The 18,720-nt window shown below is 48.1% G+C and overlaps 1 protein-coding gene across 6 annotated transcripts in view; it reads left to right on the top strand.

Moving 5' to 3' along the window:
* DPP6 (dipeptidyl peptidase like 6) overlaps positions 1-18,720 on the top strand; it is an 801,122-nt gene that overhangs the window by 621,612 nt on the left and 160,790 nt on the right. For all 6 annotated transcript variants that reach the window (XM_086394726.1, XM_086394729.1, XM_086394730.1 and 3 more), the window contains one exon: positions 12,972-13,053. In XM_086394726.1, coding sequence (XP_086250852.1) covers positions 12,972-13,053 — 82 coding nt within the window. The remainder of the gene's footprint in view (positions 1-12,971; positions 13,054-18,720) is intronic.

Below are 18,720 nucleotides of genomic sequence, written 5' to 3'. Positions count from 1 at the left end.
GTGTATTATGTAACAGCCCTGCTGTTATTGTGTGAAAGGTAGCCTTCCTTATTCCAGCTTTCTGCAGGCTTCAATGTAAGAAGTATTAGAATTTCCTTAATAAGTAAGATGCATAGCCTCCCATCCAGATATGTACAGTCCATATTTAAATAGTATAACTTCTCCCAGCAAATCTCCAAACTGTCTAACATTTCTACTGAATATCCCATCTCTTCTTGGAAGAGATGCTTGAATAGAAAAATATAAGTTTTTTTGAAAGCCTTTAAGAAATAGTAAAAGCAAATGTCTTAAGTGTAGGAACAGGAAAAGATGACCTTCCCGCCATATCTATGATGATACTTCCTAGTGATAACAAAGTATTTGGGACACTGTGGTTCGTGAGAATTCATAATGAAGTGGTAACTTCCAGAGTCCTCAACTTTTAACACTCTAATCTGCTCATCTGATTGTTGGCGGTTTTTCAGTCTAGCTAATGTTTCAGCAATTGTTCGATACCAGAAACTTGAAGGGACCTTGTTATTAATGAATACCATCTTATGCCAGTACTGCATGCTCTTGAGAGAAATTCCACTCATGACATGTGTTTCATCCTCAAATGCTGCCAGCTGATAAAGGGATGTGGACCACCCTGCTCCCTTACCCACCCAGAGATGCTGAGGCAGTGGTGACCAGGTCCCCCTGTGTCTCCATCACTGGCTACCTTGCTGCCCTGCGTGTGACCGATGTTCGCTCATCAGCTATTCATACAAGTGCCAACCTTGCTTCTAAATCGCAGAAGAAAGCTCTCAAATAGCTCTGGAGTTCCCAGGTTTGGAGTACTGTCTTTTACACCATTTGTGTTTGCTGAAACCACACCTGCGATAAAAGGGTTTTGAGCAATGTGTTCTCTGGGCCCATAATCGCGCATTTCCCCAGACTCAGAACCGATGCCTGTGAGCAGGCAGAGAGGTGAGAAGTGGCGGGAAGGGACGGGGAGGAGGTGCAAACCCTCTGAGGGGGAAGGGTCCAGAGCACCCTTCCAAGCTGGCTGCTCATTCCATGCACTTCCTCAAAGGGCTTGTCTCCTCAAAACTCCCGTTCTCCCCAGGCTCCACGGCTGGGAGCTCATTTCACTGCAGACGCAGGCCAAGAAGGAGCACTGGCTTCCTGGAAGCGTGCGTTCTATGGCACCCTTCTTTGATTCTTTTGTTCTGTCCTGGAATTTTACTAGAAGCAGGGACAAAAGAGCCCTTGAAATGATCAAACACTTGTTTTTTTCAATTTTATTGAAATATAGCTGTCGTGTTAATTTCTGCTATACAGCAAAGTGACTCAGTTATACATAGATGTTCTTTTCCATGTACTTTTCCATTATGGTTTATCATATGACGTGGAATATAGTTCCCTGTGCTATACAGCAAGACCCTGTTGTTTATCCACTCTGCGTGAATAGTTTCCATCTGCTGACCCCAAATCCCGGCGCTTCCCCACCCCCTCCCACCCCACCCCTGGCGACCGCTAGTCTGTCTCCTGTGTCTGTGAGTCTGTTTCTGTTTCGTAGGTACATTCATTTAGATCACATGTTAGATTTCGCATATAAGTGCTGCCACGTGGGATTTGTCTTTTTCTGACTTCCTTTGCTTAGTATGATAATCCCCGGGTCCATCCACCTAACTGCAAATGGCGTGATTTCATTCTTTTTGTGGCTGAGTAATACTCCACTGTGTGTATGGACCACATCGTTATCCAATCATCTGTTGATGGACATTTAGGTTGCTTCCTTGTCTTGGCTGTTGTGAGTCGTGCTGCTATTAACATACGGATGTGTGTATCTTTTCAAGTTGGAGTTTTTTCTGGATCAGATGGCAACTCTAGTGTTTGAAGGAATCTCCATACTGTTTTCCATAACGGCTGCAGCAATTCACAGTCCCACCAACAGTGCAAGTGGGTTCCCTTTTCTCCACATCCTCTCCAGCATTTATTATTTGTAGACTTTTTAATGATGGTCATGCAGACAGGCATGAGGTGGCACCTCATTGTAGCTCTGATTTGCATCTCTCTAATAAATAGCAGAGACATTACTTGCCAACAAAGGTCTGTCTAGTCAAGGCTATGGTTTTTCCAGTGGTCGTGTATGGATGTGAGAGTTGGACTGTGAAGAAAGCTGAGTGCCAAAGAATTGATGCTTTTGAACTGTGGTGTTGGAGAAGACTCTTGAGAGTCCCTTGGACTGCAAGGAGATCCAACCAGTCCATCCTAAAGGAGATCAGCCCTGGGTGTTCTTTGGAAGGAATGATGCTAAAGCTGAAACTCCAGTACTTTGGCCACCTCCTATGAAGAGCTGACTCATTGGAAAAGACTCTGATGCTGGGAGAGATTGGGGGCAGGAGGAGAAGGGGATGACAGAGGATGAGATGGCTGGATGGCATTACTGACTCGATGGATGTGAGTCTGAGTGAACTCCAGGAGATGGTGATGGACAGGGAGGTCTGGCGTGCTGCGATTCATGGGGTCGCAAAGAGTCGGACACGACTGAGCAACTGAACTGAATTGAATAAATAGCAATGATGAGCATGTTGTCATGTGCCTTTTGGCCATCTGTAGGTCTGCTTTGGAGAAATGTCTATTTAGTCTTCTTTCCATTTTTTGATTGGGTGGTTTTTCTGTTGTTGGGTTGTTTTTCTGTTATTGAATTGTTTGTGTATTTTGGATACTAAGCTCTTGTTGGTCACATCATTTGCAAATATTTTCTCCCAGTCTCTGTGTTATCTTTTTGTTTTGTTAATGGTTTCCTTTGCTGTGTAAAAGTTTGTAAGTTTGGTTAGGTCCCATTTATTTATTTTTGCTTTTATTTCTCTTGTCTTGGGAGAAATGAAAGTGAAAGTTGCTCAGTTGTGTCCGACTCTTTGTGACCCCATGGACTACACAGTCCATGAAATTCTCCAGGCCAGAATAGTAGAGTGGGTTCCATTCCCTTCTCCAGAGGGGTCTTCCCAACCCAGGGATTGAAGCCAGGTCTCATGCATTGCAGGCGGATTCTTTACCAGCTTAGCCACCAGGGAAAGCTGTTTACTGACCTACAAAAACACCGGTACAATTTCTGTCAGAGTTTTACCTTTGTTCCCTTGTAGGTGTTTTATGGTATCGTGTCTTCTATTTAAGTCTTCAGGCCATTTTGAATTTATTTTAGTGTTTGGTGTTCTAACTTCATGGACTTACGTGTGGCTGTCCAGCCTCACCCCACTTGCTGAAGAGGCTGTCTTTTGTCCCCTGTATATTCTTGCCTCCTTTGTCGAAGGTTGACTGACCATAGTGTTGGTTTATTCCTGGACTGTTCTGTTCCATTGACCCACATGTCTGTTTTCATGCCAGTACCATGCTGTGAAAAACTTGTTTTTCCTGCTGCATGGTGTAAGGTGGAACCTCCGAGAAGGGAAACAAATGTGTTTGTTCTAAAGGAGGAGTTCACTCAGACGCCCAGCCTGGCACACTCGCTGTGAACACAGAGGGCGTCCACACTGCCACCCCACCTGCAGAGCACCCCTGAACCGAAGGTGCCTGAGAGTCCGAGAGCCTTAGGCCGCAGGGACCATCTTACTTTGGAAAAGCGCTGAATGAGTGAATCGTGCCCCTCTCCCGCCCCCAGCTCCTCCACTGTCATCAGCATTAACGTCACAGCGGTAACACCTCTGCCCTGGTTTCCAGGACCATCGCCGGGTCTGCTCACCTCCACCTCGCTGTAGCCCCCTGAGGAACGACCCCATCTCACAGGGAAGAAAGTGGAAGAGCTCAGAAAGGTTGAGCGTCTCACCCAAAGGCGATACAGCCTGGGCGTGGGGCTCTTGGCATCTCACCCGTGTCTGATCGGAAGGCACGTTCCCTCCTACTCAGAAGGGCGCCGAGTTAGGGCGTTGCTGCCGCTGTAATTTCACCCACGAGTACAAGACATGTGCTGTCACACCGCCTGGGCGCCTGCTCCTAGAGACCAGGGCCTGGAGGAGCGGGAGCAAGGAGAGCACGTGGTGATGTGGGGAGAAGAGTGTGGAAAGGTCGGGTCCCACAGGCCCTGCAGAGTGGCAGCCCCACGTGGCACCGTGGGGCGTTCATGGGGCCTTCTCTGAGCGTCAGACCTTCTGGAGGGCGTGGGGGCCAGGCTGAGAAGCGTGTGGACTGCACCCTAACCAGGCCGGGCCCTTCAGTTTGGCTCACACAGCCCACACTGGCCCCTGGGTGTGGTGGAGAAAAGGACAGGGGTGGGCTCCCTCCCCGTGCAGACGCCGCCCCCTCCCTCCAGAGGGGCAGCAGGGAGCTCGGGTTTGCTGCCTGCTGTCATCCCCTCTGAGACTGTCCACCCTTTCCAGGGGGAAGCATGAGAATTCCGATTCAGGGAGTGCATCCTGGGGAGGCAGTAAGAGCGTGAAGGCTTGACACCAGGTCATGAGCAGAGCAGAGGTCACCTTGAACCTAGGCTTTGCCCGTGAGGCTTGATGCCTGGAGCAGCCACAGTGAGGGCTCCTCCTCCCCTTCCTCCTCCCTGCCTCCTCTCCTTCCTCCCCCCTCTCCTCTCTTTGTATTTAAAACTAATCTTCCTGTGTGGTTTTATTTAATACTTGTGTTTGTCATCATGTATATTAGAGTATGGGACTTCTGAGATAGCTCAGTGGTAAAGAACCCGCCTGCCAATAGAGGAGACATGCAGACTCGGGTTCGATCCCTGGGCTGGGAAGGTCCCCTGAAGAAGGGAATGGCTACCCACTCCAGTATTCCTGCCTGGAGAATCCCCACGGACAGAGGAGCCTGGCGGGCTACAGTCCATGGGGTCATAGAGAGTCAGACACGACTGAGTAACTGAGTGCACACTCACACATCAGAGTGTCCCTGTAGATGGGGTGGGTGGCAATGTCACAAACATTTCAGAACAAGCCTCCGCTAGTCACTCTCTCAGTGAGTAGAGCTTCTCTGCCTGGAAACTTCAATGTCCAGATCTTTCACAAGGAAAGGAACTTCCCGTAGATCATAGATTTAGAAGCATCTTAAAATGAATGGTAAGACAAGTGCTGGCCATTCAGGAAGGGCTTGTGCCTAGAAGGATGCCTGCCCTAAAGGATTAAATTGTGTAACTTAAGATATACATACAAATGATAACACAAATCTTTAAGCTCTGAATCGGTTTAAGACATCACAAACCCTAGACTAGACCCTATTTTTGCATCCATCCACCCATCCATTTGTTCATTATTTAGTCAGTATACACAGACATCTGCAATGTGTCAGACCCTGAGCCACGGCTGGGAGTGTATCTTTTATTTTTATATTAGCCACCATGCAAAGTACATACTTCATTCCACACTGATAATGCTATTTTTTGATGTCTTTCACCGTAAAAGTTTAGGAACCAAATAAGCAATTTTTTTGCCTTTCTTTGCCAAATGCCGTTTTTGTTGGGAAGCTTTTCAATCCCCTGAACTCGCGCTGGAAGATAAATGAGTAAACTTGGCCACATTAATTTACTTTTCAAAATTCAACATGATTTATGCCCCATTTTGTTTATTGCTCAAATAAGCAAAATAAGAACGGATGGCATGATTATTTTGAGATATAGGAAGTCCAGATAATTTTATTCTTCCTTAATCATTTTTTAACCAATTCATCTCTATCCTGGAGATGATTCATCACAGAGCTTACCATGGATTCTTTAAAATAAATAGTAAATAGAAAGGAAGATAGCAAAAGGGTAGAAGGCACCAACCAATCCCCAAATAAATCCATAGCTTCCTGCATTTTCTTTCTTATTCTCTCTCTGTGTGTATCTCTCTCTCTCACACACACACACACACACACACACTCAGCCTTGAGACTAACCCAGTCCATGATGGAAAATCATTTGATGACAGGGAACCAGGTCTTGGGCTCAAGGCAGAGAGATCTGCAAGTGGTCCCCGCAGCTGGAGGAGCCGTGTGGAGCTGGCATCCGGGCCTCTGTGATGGAGAAGCCTCCTCCACGTGAAGCCATATGAAAGCACAGTGAGGAGTCAGCAGACAAAGCTTCCTTGGTCTCCTCTCTGAGCGGCTTCCTGCTTTGTTCTTCAGTCAGTTGGAGACTTTTTTTTTCCCTTTGACCAAAGCAGGAGATTAATCTTCAAACAAAAGTTAATCAGCTATGTGTCCTTGAGCAAATCACTTACTACTCAGGGCTTCAGTTGCTCTGAGAAATGAAGTTTCTTGGGGCTGCAGTAACAAGTTACCACGAACCGAGTGGCTTAAAGCAACGGAAATTTATTCTCTCCCGGTGTTGAAAGTCAGTGGTCTGAAATCGGGGTGTCAATGAGATCACGCTCCTTCTGACACTTCTCGGGGGGACCCTTTCTCGCCTCCTCCGGCCTCTGGAGGATGCGCTCGGGCCCTGGCACGCCTTGGCTTGCAGGCACCTTGCTCTGATCCCTGCCTCCATCGTCACATGCCCTTCTCCCTCTGTGTCTGTTCTGTGCATCTCATCTTCTTATGAAGACTCCAGCCACTAGATTTCCATCAGCCTCTCTCCTTTTCCAGAATGACCTTATTTTAATCTGATGATGTCAGCCAGGAGCCTATTTAAAAATAAGGTCAGGACTCAGCATCTCTTCTGGGGGGACAGAATTTGACCCACAACTCATAGCTTTGGCTGCTTGACCTCTAAGATGCCTGCAGCAGGTTCCCAGCTTGCATGACCAGGCAGAGGCAGAGAGGGCTCAATTCACTCGTGTCAGTGCTGAGGACTAGGGGATGGCCCAGTGGAGATGCCCTGTATGCCATCTGAGGTATCAGGGAGACCTGGGCTGGGATGTGATCTTGGTGCTCTTCAGAGTAGGAATTGAGATTGACCATGACTGTGAATGTTCAAACTACCACACAATTGCACTCACCTCACACACTAACAAGGTCATGCTGAAAATCCTCCAAGTTAGGTTTCAAAAGTATGTGAACCGAGAACTTCCAGATGTTCAAGCTGGATTTAGAAAAGGTAGAGGAACCAGAGATCAAATTACCAGCATCAGTTGGATCACAGAAAAAGCGAGAGGATTCCAGAAAAACATCTACTTCTGCTTCATTGACTACACTAAAGCCTTTGACTGTGTGGACCACAGCAAACTGGAAAATTCTTCCAGAGATGGGAATACCAGACCACCTTACCTGCCTACTGAGAAATCTGTATGTGGCTCAAGAAGCAACAGTTAGAACCAGATGTGAAACAACAGACTGGTTGTTTCAAATAGGGAAATGAGTATGTCAAGGCTGTATATTGTCACCCTGCTTATTTAACTTCTATGCGGAGTACATCATGCAGAATACCAGGCTGGATGAAGCACAAGCTGGAATTAAGACTGCTGGGAGAAATACCAATAACCTCAGATATGCAGATGACACCACCCTTATGGCAGAAAGTGAAGAGGAACCAAAAAGCGTCTTGATGAAAGTAAAAGAGGAGAGTGAAAAAGCCTGGCTTAAAACTCAATGTTCAAAAATTGAAGATCAGGCCCCTTCCTGTCTGCCCCACAGGTGGGTCTCTGCTCATAGCAGAGGAGGAAGGGGGCAGCAGATAAAAGGGGACTGAAGAGAGAGGAAAGATTGGAGTTGGTGTCGAGAGGGTGGCAAGCACCCAAGCCCTAGTTGTAAGGACAGCGACAGGTAGGTTAGTCCCAGTGAGGGGAGAGACTCCGGTTGGCTCTGTGCTTTTCTCTGCTGGTTCCAGGGGTCTGGGTGTGTCGGGGGGAAGGGGGTGGCTGGAAGAGATGCACTTTTAATGTGAAAGCAAAAGAATCTGACACAATCACATGCAGATGCAAAAATACAGGTTTATTTTACAGAAATAGATGGGGAGGGTATGGTTGAGAGCTAACTTTTCTGTACCAAGCTCTAGTCTAATACAGGAATATAGCTCATGTGTTGGGTTGCTGAGTTCTGTAAATTTGTCCTTACAGCTGATAAGTGATTGGACCTTTTGTTAAAATTACGTAGAATTTGTGGTGCATAGTCGACTTGAATATTTACCAGTTTGTGTGTATGTGTGCACTCGTTGCTCAGTTGTGTCCAATTCTTTGCAACCGCATGGACTGTAGCCCTCCAGGCTCCTCTGCCCATGGAATTTTCCAGGCAAGAATACTGGAGTGGATTGCCATTTCCTACTCCAGGGGTTTTACCAGTTTGCTGCTGCTGCTGCTAGTTCGCTTCAGTCGTGTCCGACTCTGTGCGACCCCATAGACGGCAGCCCACCAGGCTCCCCCGTCCCTGGGATTCTCCAGGCAAGAACACTGGAGTGGGTTGCCATTTCCTTCCCCAATGCATGAAACTGAAAAGTGAAAGTGAAGTCGCTCAGTCGTGTCCGACTCTTAGCGACCCCATGGACTGCAGCCCACCAGGCTCCTCCACTTTCACTTTCAAGTGCTGTGTTGCCTGCCATCAGTATATACAATATCCTATCCTGTTGAATCACGGGATCCGTGGTCACGTGTGATCAGCCCAGACACATGATGTGTGCATCAGGAAGCTGAAACCTGGGCGCTAGACTTCTGATCGCTAGCCTGAGGTTCTTCCTATAACTTTGCTGCCTCCAGGCTGTGGACACTCGTCTGTCGTCTCTAGAGAAGGAGAAGCGATCTCCTGAGCACAGGGGAGCGGAGGCAATGAGGCTGGATGCGTGTGCGTGGGCGGGCGCATTGGCCTGGCGCTCACCCAGCCTTCCCAGACATTTATCTACTGGACGTATGATTTCCGGGCAGCACTTAGGAAATTTTTACAGGAATTTACAGTTGTTAGATCAGAGAGAAGTTTATCAGCTATTGTGAGGATCCTAGATGTATCCTATGATATCCTAGGGTATCATAATCGAACAAACTAATTTTCAGTAATAAGCAAGGCTACTTCTTTCTGATCTCCTACCCTGTCGTCTGTGCTTCGAAAATTCTATAAACCCAGGACAGGTGAATTCATTAGACCTTTAAACCTGCTAAAGTTATTTCCCTTAGTGCCATCCATCCATCTGTAGTCCATCCATCTTGTTTGTTTTTTCAAATGCGTGTATTGAGTGCTGATGCTGTGTTAGATACAGAAGTCATGGTTTTTCAATTATTGAATCAGTATCACAGTATGTCAGGGTTGGGGAAATTCTCCAACTTTTCATTATGTACTATAATAATTTTTATAACCAACAAGCTATAAGCTACTAAGATTCTTCAGAATAGTTTTAGCTTTTTATTTTGAAGTAATTTTAGATGAACGAAAGTTGTAAAAATAGTACAGAGTTCTCCTCTATGCCTCACTCCCCTTCTCCTGCTGTTAATGTATCAGTGTTTCATACCTATGGGGTTATTATCAGGAACAGAATATTTACACTGGTACAATGTTATTCACTCAATGGCAGACCTCATTTGCCCTTGACCAGCTTTTCCATCAATGTTTTTTTCGCTGTATCAGAATCCCATGTTCTTGCAGGTAGCAATTCCCCTCAGCCCCCTCCAGGCTGTGGCATGTCCTCCGTCTTCCCTTCCCTTTTGTGGGAAGAAAGGTCACTTTTGAAGATCACCGGTCAGCTGCTTGGCTGAGCGCCTGCATCTGGGTTTGTCTGAAGTTTATTCATGATTGGAGAGAGGCGATGCATTCTTAGCAAAGATGCTTTTACCGACCCACCCCAGTTGGTTCCCAACAGCGGCCCTCCTGCCGTGTGTGGGGCCAGTAGGAGAAGGGTCTGAGCTCAGCAGCAGAGGGGGGCTTTGTCCTCTGGTGTAAGAACTGGAAGGACGCTGAGGTGGGAGGTCGGCCTTCAGAGCACATGCTCTTCTGCAGGTAGGGGCAGGGCTGCTTTATCAAATGTGGTCAGGGGCAGGGGGCGGGGCTCGAGGGACGGGGCTCTAGGGGCGGGGCTCTCGCTCCAGATCGCAGTGCCCGACTCAGCGCCTTTGCACAGGGCCTACAGGCGCCGCCATCTTGAATCACAGAGACGTGTGCCGCATCTCTGCACACGCTCCTGAGGCGGGGTGGCGGAGCAGCGATTTCACACCCGAAACTGGTGGTCTGAAGGGCCAGGGGCGAGGCCTCTGCATCTGGTCCCCTGTGAGCAAATGGAATTACATGAAGCACAAGGGGGAAAAAAGGTTAGATTTCTTTTTTTACCCAGATTCTATGTTTATTCCCTGGGAATTGATAATGGGTTTTGCCAGTGATGGGCTTCCCCTGATAGCTCAGCTGGTAAAGAATCGGCCTGCAAGACAGGAGACCCCGGTTTGATTCCTGGGTTGGGAAGATCCTCTGGAGAGGGGATAGGCTACCCACTCCAGTATTCTTGGGCTTCCTTGGTGGCTCAGCTGGTAGAGAATCCACCTGCAATGCAGGAGACCTGGGTTCGATCCCTGGGTTGGGAAGATCCCGTGGAGAAAGGAAAGGCTACCCACTCCAGTATTCTGGCCTGGAGAATTCCATGAGGTATATAGTCCATGGGGTGGCAAAGAGTCGGTCACGATGGAACGACTTTCACTTGCGCCAGTTGACAATACCATATATATGATGTTTTGTTTTTCTCAGTGCATCTTGCTGGGTGGTTCTGATGTTGACATGTTTTACTTCTGGTGATGCTGACCTTGATCTCTGGTTAAGTTGCTGTCTGCCAGGTTTCTCCTTGGGAAGTTGCTATCTTCTCCTTTGGGGTGATAAATATCTTGCAGGAGATACTTTGAGACTATGCAAATCATTTCTCTTTAGACTTTCCCTGCTAACTTTAGCATCCATCATGAATCTTGTCTGCAGCAGTCATCTGTCTGCTGTTCCCCCAAGGGGGATGCTCTTTCCTTCTTCTGCATTTATTGATTGGAATTCTGTTATGAGCTGCTCTACCCTCCCCGACCTAGTTATGTACTTGATTCTTTATATTAGTAAGGCTCATGAATATTTATTCTCTGGGTCAAGTCAATATTATTGTTCATGATTCTGTTGCTCAGATTATTCCACCTTTGGCCATGCGAGCTTTAGCTTCTGCCTTCTGTTAGCAAGCTCTATCTTTTTTGAGTCTTTCCTTACTTTCTGATCCATGAGATGTTCCAGACTCATCCTGCATTTTTGCTGTTCTAGCCTGTTTGTGGTTTCTTCTCCTGGGAGCCCTATTCTTTTTTAATTGGAAGATGGTGCTCAGAGACCAGGATGAGGGTGCAGGGTGGGCTCGTTTTCTCCTGGGTGTCACTGGGTCTAAGCTTCTCCATGAACAGAGCAAGGGCATGTAGCTATGTATACCAACCAGTAGATACACAATATCTGGATTTTGGATCTCTGTATGTGTGTGTGTGTGTGTGTGTGTGTAGGTGAGAAATGGTATCAGTGTAGTTTCAGTTTATATTTCTCTAATTTTGAATGCGTTTGAGTCCTTTTTAATACATTTTTCTGTATTTTTGTGAATTATCTTTTCCTGTTTTTTTCTTGTGTTTCTTTTTGTTTGTTCTTTTATAACCTTGATAGTTTGGAGTTCTTTATATAATAGTGATATTACCCATTCATTTGTTATGAATATTTTCTCCCAGTTTGCCAGTTATCTTTTGTTTGTGGTTTTTGTCATGCAGAACAGGTGCTGTTATGTAAATTTACCTCACTTTGATCACTGCTGGGTTTTGAGTCAGCCTTAGAGAGCCTTTCCCTACAGCATGTTAGAGAGGAAAACATGTTTATGGAAATGCTTTGAAATGTTAAAGCATACAGAGGCAGAGTTGGTTACAAGTCGTCTGGAAGCTGGAACGGTAAGGCCCTCCTGCCTGGGTGTCCGCCTCGTGACGACCACTGTTGTCATTGGCTGAGCTTAGCTCCTCAGCATCCACCTTCAGGCTTCCGCGGTTTCTCCAGACCCGTCTCCGCAATGCCTGAACCCCGGGGGCTTTACAGACGATCCTCCTCCCTTAACACTGTTTAGTCTGCAGTGTACTCTGTTTCGTCCTTACAGTGCTGTTGAGCGTTTATTAATATTTTAGAATTTTCTACTGATTGAAGCTCTGAATCAGCACATTCTTGCCCATCTCACTCACCTCCCTTCCCTTCTTGCTTCATCTTGGTTCAAGCAGCTCCTAAAACCCAGCATCTGTCTTTTCCTAAGACCGCTCAACCCTGGTCTCTGTAGACGAATGGGCACCTTCACAGCTGTGTCTTCTGCACAAAAAGCACTATAGTCCAGTGACAGGTGCTCCTCTGCAGAGCCTGGCATGTGCGGCAGACGCGTCTGAAAGAAAGTCGAACTCCAGTCTTCCCTACATGAGTACACAGTGGTAGCAACAAAATACACTGAAATAGTTAATATTTATAAAAGTGTTAGGTTTTTTCCTTTTATTACTGTGACTTATTCACTAGGACCTTTATTTAAATACATATAATTTTTTTTAAGTGTGGCATTTTGCATATCAATAAATTAAGAATGAAAAATGTGATGCTTAAAAGAAAAAAAAAATCCTCCTCCTGTGCTTGCCCCCCTTCTCTCCTCAGGTCTCTGTCCCTCTCTTCCTCCCTCCCTCCTTCGCCACTTCTTTCTTCCCCTACCCCACCCTTCTTGTGTATCAGCACAAACTAAAGGGTGGACTCTGTCCTGAGGCTGCTGTTTGGGAAGGTCAGAATGAGCCAGCTCAGGGGGAAAGCCAAAGATGGAGATGGAAGTTGTGGGGAGTTATCCCTGCAGAGCTGCACACTTCTGTTTTTAATTTTGACTATTAGGGATATTTTAGAAATTGGTCTACACACCTCTCTGCATGTTCTCTCTTGATGAGTATTTACTATGGAAGGTAAGCAATGACCAGCCTATTTCAGTTTCATGTAAGATAGATAGATAGATATCTGAAGAAATCTGGTGGAGGCTGAATGAGATGTTTTAACTGAATAACACAAGCTCTGAAAATGATGTGGTGGAAGAGACATGAGAGAGTTACAGGTGGAAGATAATATTACATCATCTTAACTTCTTATTTCCCACCTTTTTCTTTGCTTTTTTCTTTCAGGGACCCTCAGAGCCTGGATCCACCGGAAGTCAGCAACGCAAAACTTCAGTATGCGGGATGGGGCCCCAAGGGTCAGCAGCTGGTAAGCACGTTGCTTTCAGTGACCAAGTGTCTGCGTTGATGAAGTTAATGTTTTACAGACTGAATGTATCTCACTAGACTCAGAATCTGTGTCTGTGTGAATTAGGTTTTGGAAAAATACCCCAGGACATCTGCATGTGTAAATGGCCATCTCTTTTGCTAGAGAACTCTGTTGAAATTGGAAGAGCATATGCCTTGGTTCTGGTACCTGCTTTCCTTAAAGCAGTCCCCGACTGGGCCACGTGTGTTGACTGTGGACTTAACCGTGAATCTGAGATGGACCTCATCAGAGGACAGCCGATGGGAATGGTCAGAATGGTGGAGTCACGAAATGCTCTTTGGTTCTGCTCGTGGAACTCTGGTTCTTTCCTTGGGAGGGTTTCATGAGAAAAGTAGATTTGCAGTTGCTGTGGACCTGGGCTCCCAGCACGCAGCATCTGCAGAACGCCCAGAACTGTTGGGGCCATCTCTGCTTTACGCCAGAAAGCTCCATGGATTCCCACTCACATTGTCAAAACTAAGACATTTCGAGATACCCAATGGCCAAGACAGTGTAGCAAAAAGGGTCTGAACAAGTAGTTAAAAGACATGGGTTCTAACCCTGGGAGTTCATGAACTAGATGCCAGGCTGCCTTCGGCTAGCCCAGCTCCTGCATGAAAGATCTGGGTGAGGTGAGCACTCGGGTTCATCCCTAGTGTTGCTTCTGTCTAAAACCAGGTGATACTCGTCAGTCCCGGTGACAAGGTCATGTCACCCCTTCCGGAAAGCGCCTGCAGCCTGAAGATCAGGTGGCATGGCGGCAGACCATTTTCTTCTACATCTTTGAGCCAATTAATAAAGCTGCCTTTTTAAAACTCTTCCTAAAATAGCGCAGAAAATGACCATGTTAAAAACCTTGGGGTGAGATTCTGTTGAACAGGCTGCCTACTGTCTTAGGAATTAAAATTTTCTTACTTTCCCCAACAGTACAAGTATTTTTTCTCGGTTGTGTGTTAATTCCATTGCCTCAAATTGATTTGAAGAAGCAGGAGGGTGTATGCCACCCGGCTGTGTTAGCTGCTGCCTGAGTGTTCCCTGTGCTGCACACTTACTGAGCGGAGGTTTCAAAAGGCACATTTAATGGCTCTAAACCAGTGACAAGAGGGCAGGAGGGAGCCACGAGCTGACTCGCAGAATGACACCCGTCCACCAGTCACAGCCAGGAGAGAAGAGTCGTCTTTGCTCAAAGCCGCTGATGCTTGTGCGAGGAAAAAAATCACAATTCCATAGGAGGTTGTAGAAGACTGAAGTGCTTAAGACTCAGGCCAGGTTGCACCGTGGTCAGGGCTGGGTTAGGTGATTATGGACGTTCTTACCTTCACCTCCTAAAGAGCAACCAGCGGTAGAACTAGGGTCCGCTTCTTTGAGAAAGCTCCTCTGCCCTCTGCCCACGTGGCCAGGCCCACTCTGGGCACTCCAGTGTCACCACACAGACTCCTTTCACACACGAGTTCCTGCCCACACATCTCTCCCCGGGGGGTGGTCCTTGGTCTAAGCCCCGAGTGCTTTCCATCTGTGGATTCTGAGCATCTAGCTCCATGCCTGGCATGTGGGAAATAACTGTTGAGGTCAAAAGTGAATGCATGAATGGACAGAGGAATAATCAGCTGATATATTCTTGTGGTTCTCAACCACTTACATGTAAAATAATTGGATGGAGGCAAATAGCTAGCATCTGTGTGTGAAAGAAAATAAAGTGTAGTCACTCTATCATGTCTGACTCTTCTCGACCCCATGGACTGTAGCCCACCAGGCTTCTCTGTCCATGGGATTCTCCAAGCAAGAATAGTGGAGTGAGTTGCCATTTCCTCCTCTAGGGGATCTTCCCAACCCAACTGAACCTGGGTCTCCTGCATTGCAAACAGATTCTTTACCACTGAGCCACCAGGGAAGCACCATGCGTCTACACCTTCATGTATATTTAGGATGTGACTGACAGTGAAGGAAGTTCAGCTTCCTTTCTGCTTCAGGGAAATGAAGGTTCAGTCAAGTACGGTTGCTGCTACTTGGCCTCAGTACCGGGAGTACTCGTGTGCTCCTGGAATCTGAGACTTTAAACTTTTTTAACTTTGCTGTTTTTCTTGTACTGAGTCTAGAAGGCAATACCTCTCTGCGCTGAGAAAACATCCTATATGTTGGAGCAGGAGTCGGCAGCCTTTCCCCAGAAGGCACCAGTTCGTGAATGTTTAGGGGACCCAGTGCCCTCTTGGCTGTGCTCACCTGGGAAAGCCCGACCCCCGGGGCCAGGTGCTCCCAGTGGGTGCTCTTGGCAAAGACATTTCGAAACCCACAAGCAGGCCTTGCAAACACTCACAGATCCCTCATTGCTGTTTTATCTTTAAAAGTAAATATTGCTCCCCAAAGGAAATCGACTCTAATTATAATGAGTCAGAGTGAAATGAGTACTTATCCTCCGGGAGCAGAGAACACAGCTGCAGTTAAAGTTCAGCGAGGCCCTTCTGGGCACCGCCTCCTCCCCATGTGGCCAGATCCCCACGATGCCTCTGGGCTGGGGACCCCCTGAACCACAGGACAGTGACCCGGGCCACCAGGAGGGGCTGAAAGGCATCTTCTCCAGCACCTCCACATGGCCTTCAATTACTGGTTCTTGCCTTTAGGGTAAATTTCATTTGACCTTCAGATCGCATCATAGGAGGTGAGCATGGCCTGACCCCTCCCTGCGCTGAGAGAGGACAGGGAGAAGCTTGACCTCGGGGAGGCGTCCATTCTGCCAGAAAGTCGCTGCTGAAGCGGCGCTGGCCTGTGGTCTTTGTTCTTCTGAGGGGTAACCGGGTGGTTCCCAGAACTCGGCATTATCTGCCAAAAGCCTCAAGATGGGAAAATGGATTTGGCTGGGTTAAGCTGGATTAAGTGGGAAAAGACGCTCAACGCTGAACAGCTGCCTCCCGGCTTCCTCTTCCTCCCATTCTTCTTTTTCAAATATTTGTTTAGGTTTGACAGAAAACAACAAAATTCTGTAAAGCCATTATCCTTCAATTAAAAAATAAATAAAATTCTAACATGCGTGTGTATTTCCTTGTTTATCTGGCTGCGTCGAGTCTCAGTTGCAGCACGAGGGATCTTCTAGTGCAGCGCGCGGTTCTCTTGTCGCGGAAGCCCAGAGCAGGGGCATGCAAGCTCCATTGCTCCATGGTGCGTGGGATCGTGGTTCCCTGACCAGGGATCGAACCTGAGTCCCCTGCATTGCAAGGCAGATTCTTAACCACTGGACCACCAGGGAAGTCCCTCCTCCGTCTTTTTCGGTCAGTCTATGTAGTGATTTACACTGAAACATAAACTATATCAGAATCTCTCTCCAACTGTATCTTTCTCCATTTATCCTCTAGCAGATGAATGTCTGCCTAATGGAGAATCTCCATTTTCTTTGATCATTTCATGACGTCCTGCCCACCCCTCCCTGCATGTTCGTCTGTTTATGTGAGGTTTTGTCTCTGCTGATCTAGAATATGATTAAATTATCCTTTCATTTCCCTGCATGTCATCTCTGCTAGAAACGTCTAACAAAATCACACAGACGTCGAGGGCAGCCGCAGTGGCCTGCTTTGCACTTACGGCTGATGGCACACTCGGGGTTCAGGCCTCTGAGGGCCCTGCAGTGAGCTGCTTTGCGCTTACGGCTGATGGCACACTCGGGGTTCAGGCCTCTGAGGGCCCCGCAGTGAGCTGGCTCGAGAGCGCAGGGAACTTGGTGGGTTTGCTGCATAGCAGTGTTTTCTTTCAGAACCAAAAGACATGGAAACTTCTGTAACTGACTGCAGGGCAGCAGACCACATCAGTGATCCGGGGCCGGGGTCTGTGCGGGTCCACTCTGTGGCTCAGAGACCAAGAGCTGGGTCTCTCTTTGCGTGGCCTGCTCCCGTGATGGGGACAGGTGCACAGCTTTGAAAGGGATGCTGCGTCCGTTTTCAGAACCGTGCAGTGAGGAGCAGACAGAGGGGTGGTGAGGGGACCTGGGGTGGAGGGGCTAGTGCTGTCCTTGAGGAGCAGCTGGGGCTGGGATGTGATACCCCGGCAGCAGGAAACTAAGGTGTGCTCACAGCTCCGCGTCCCCACTCAGCAGAGGGTGTTGACTTAGCCATCACTTCCCAGGGCGTGAGGCTGTGGTCCTCATGACAGTGATTGTGGTCCGTGGGGTCGCAGAGTCGGACACGACTGAGCGCCTCACGCTTTCACTAGCTAGTTTTGGTGCTTCCCTGGTGGCTCGGAGGTAAAGAATCCGCCTGCAGTGCAGGAGATGCAGGAGACATGGGTTCGATCTGGGTTGTGAAGATCCCCTGGAGGAGGGTATGGCAACCCTGTCCGGTATTCTTGCTGGAGAATCCCACAGACAGAGGAGCCTGCCAGGCTATAGACCATGGGGTCACAAAGAGTCGGACATGACTGAGCAACTGAGCACAGAGCACCCCGTTTCCGACCACTCCACCCAGACTTGGTGTCCTGGCCCCAGCGGGAGCTGCAGGAGATGAGTAACTGCCCGGGCCTCTTGGACCCTCCAGTCTGGATAAAATGACTCCCCTGGAACAAAGCCCTCCCAACGGGCCCATCGCCCCTTGGGTCTCTCCCTGCTCTCTGGCTGTGGTACTCATCAGACCGTTGCAGCTCTCAGCACGGGCCCTGCTGAGACCCTGAAGTCCGGACCTCCTCCTGGGGTGAACGCCATCACCTGCTGTCAGTGTTGAGCCCCTCCAGCCCCGCACGTCCATCAAGCTTCCCTCCCCGACTCCCAGCAGCCTTCCTTTGTGGACACGTGTGCACCCGTGTTGTCCTGGTTACCTCGTGGGGACCCCTTTGCAGAGCCCTGGGCCGCCCTCCACCTCAGTCGTGACTGTGCCTGTTAGCGGTGTAACAGCTGTGCATCTGAAGTCCCTTCTAAGTAAACTAAGCCTTTTAAAAAATCCACTTCTTAGGAGCCTTTCTGTCTCAGTGCTGTTTTCCTACCTACTTCACAACACTGCTTTATCAACAGAGGTTATTTTTCTTTCTAAAATGTCAACAGCCCCAAAAAAAGAAAGGAAAAGTGAGGGTCTTACCTCTCCCATTCATTGGCGCTGGCTCATGCCTCCTCCCGCAGGACAGCGTCTTGACACGTTTCTGAGAGTTAGTGAAGGGTTCAGGAAAATCCGAGCTGAAGGCATTTGCACTCACGCTGGATCATTCGAGTTTTCAGTTTAAAGAAAGTGGGTTTTTTAAAAACAACTCATTAACATTGTAAAAATTCATGCTACCAAAATGTCAGTAATTCAACAGGAGAGGCTCGAAGAAGAGATTGTTCTGATAAGCACGTGGTCGCATGGAATGAAGGGCAGAGAGATGAATGGAGATGAATGAAGAGCAGACTGAGGAGTGGAGCGCCCCTCGCAGGGGTGGGCACCTGCAGAGAGCTTAGCCGCCTCGGGGGGACCCTCAGCTCTCAGGGTGGCGGCCAGGTGCAGACAGAAGGGCCAGTGGCAGGGGCTCACCCTGCAGCTGAGAGCTCAGACCGTGGGCAGTGCGGGCAGGGAGCCCAGGACCCAACCCCAATTGGAACCTGGAAGCCCTGATCTAGCGTCACAACCACCCCATCCATCTCAGAATCTGAAGGTCCTCATCTTAGACCTCAGAAAGTTT

Source organism: Bos grunniens, chromosome 4 (genome assembly GCF_055505025.1).
Source record: "Bos grunniens cultivar Pamir isolate PY7600 chromosome 4, Bosgru_T2T1.0, whole genome shotgun sequence".
Lineage (NCBI taxonomy): Eukaryota > Metazoa > Chordata > Mammalia > Artiodactyla > Bovidae > Bos > Bos grunniens.
The sequence above is the reverse complement of the archived record's forward strand: the minus strand, read 5'-3'. Positions and strand labels throughout refer to the sequence as shown.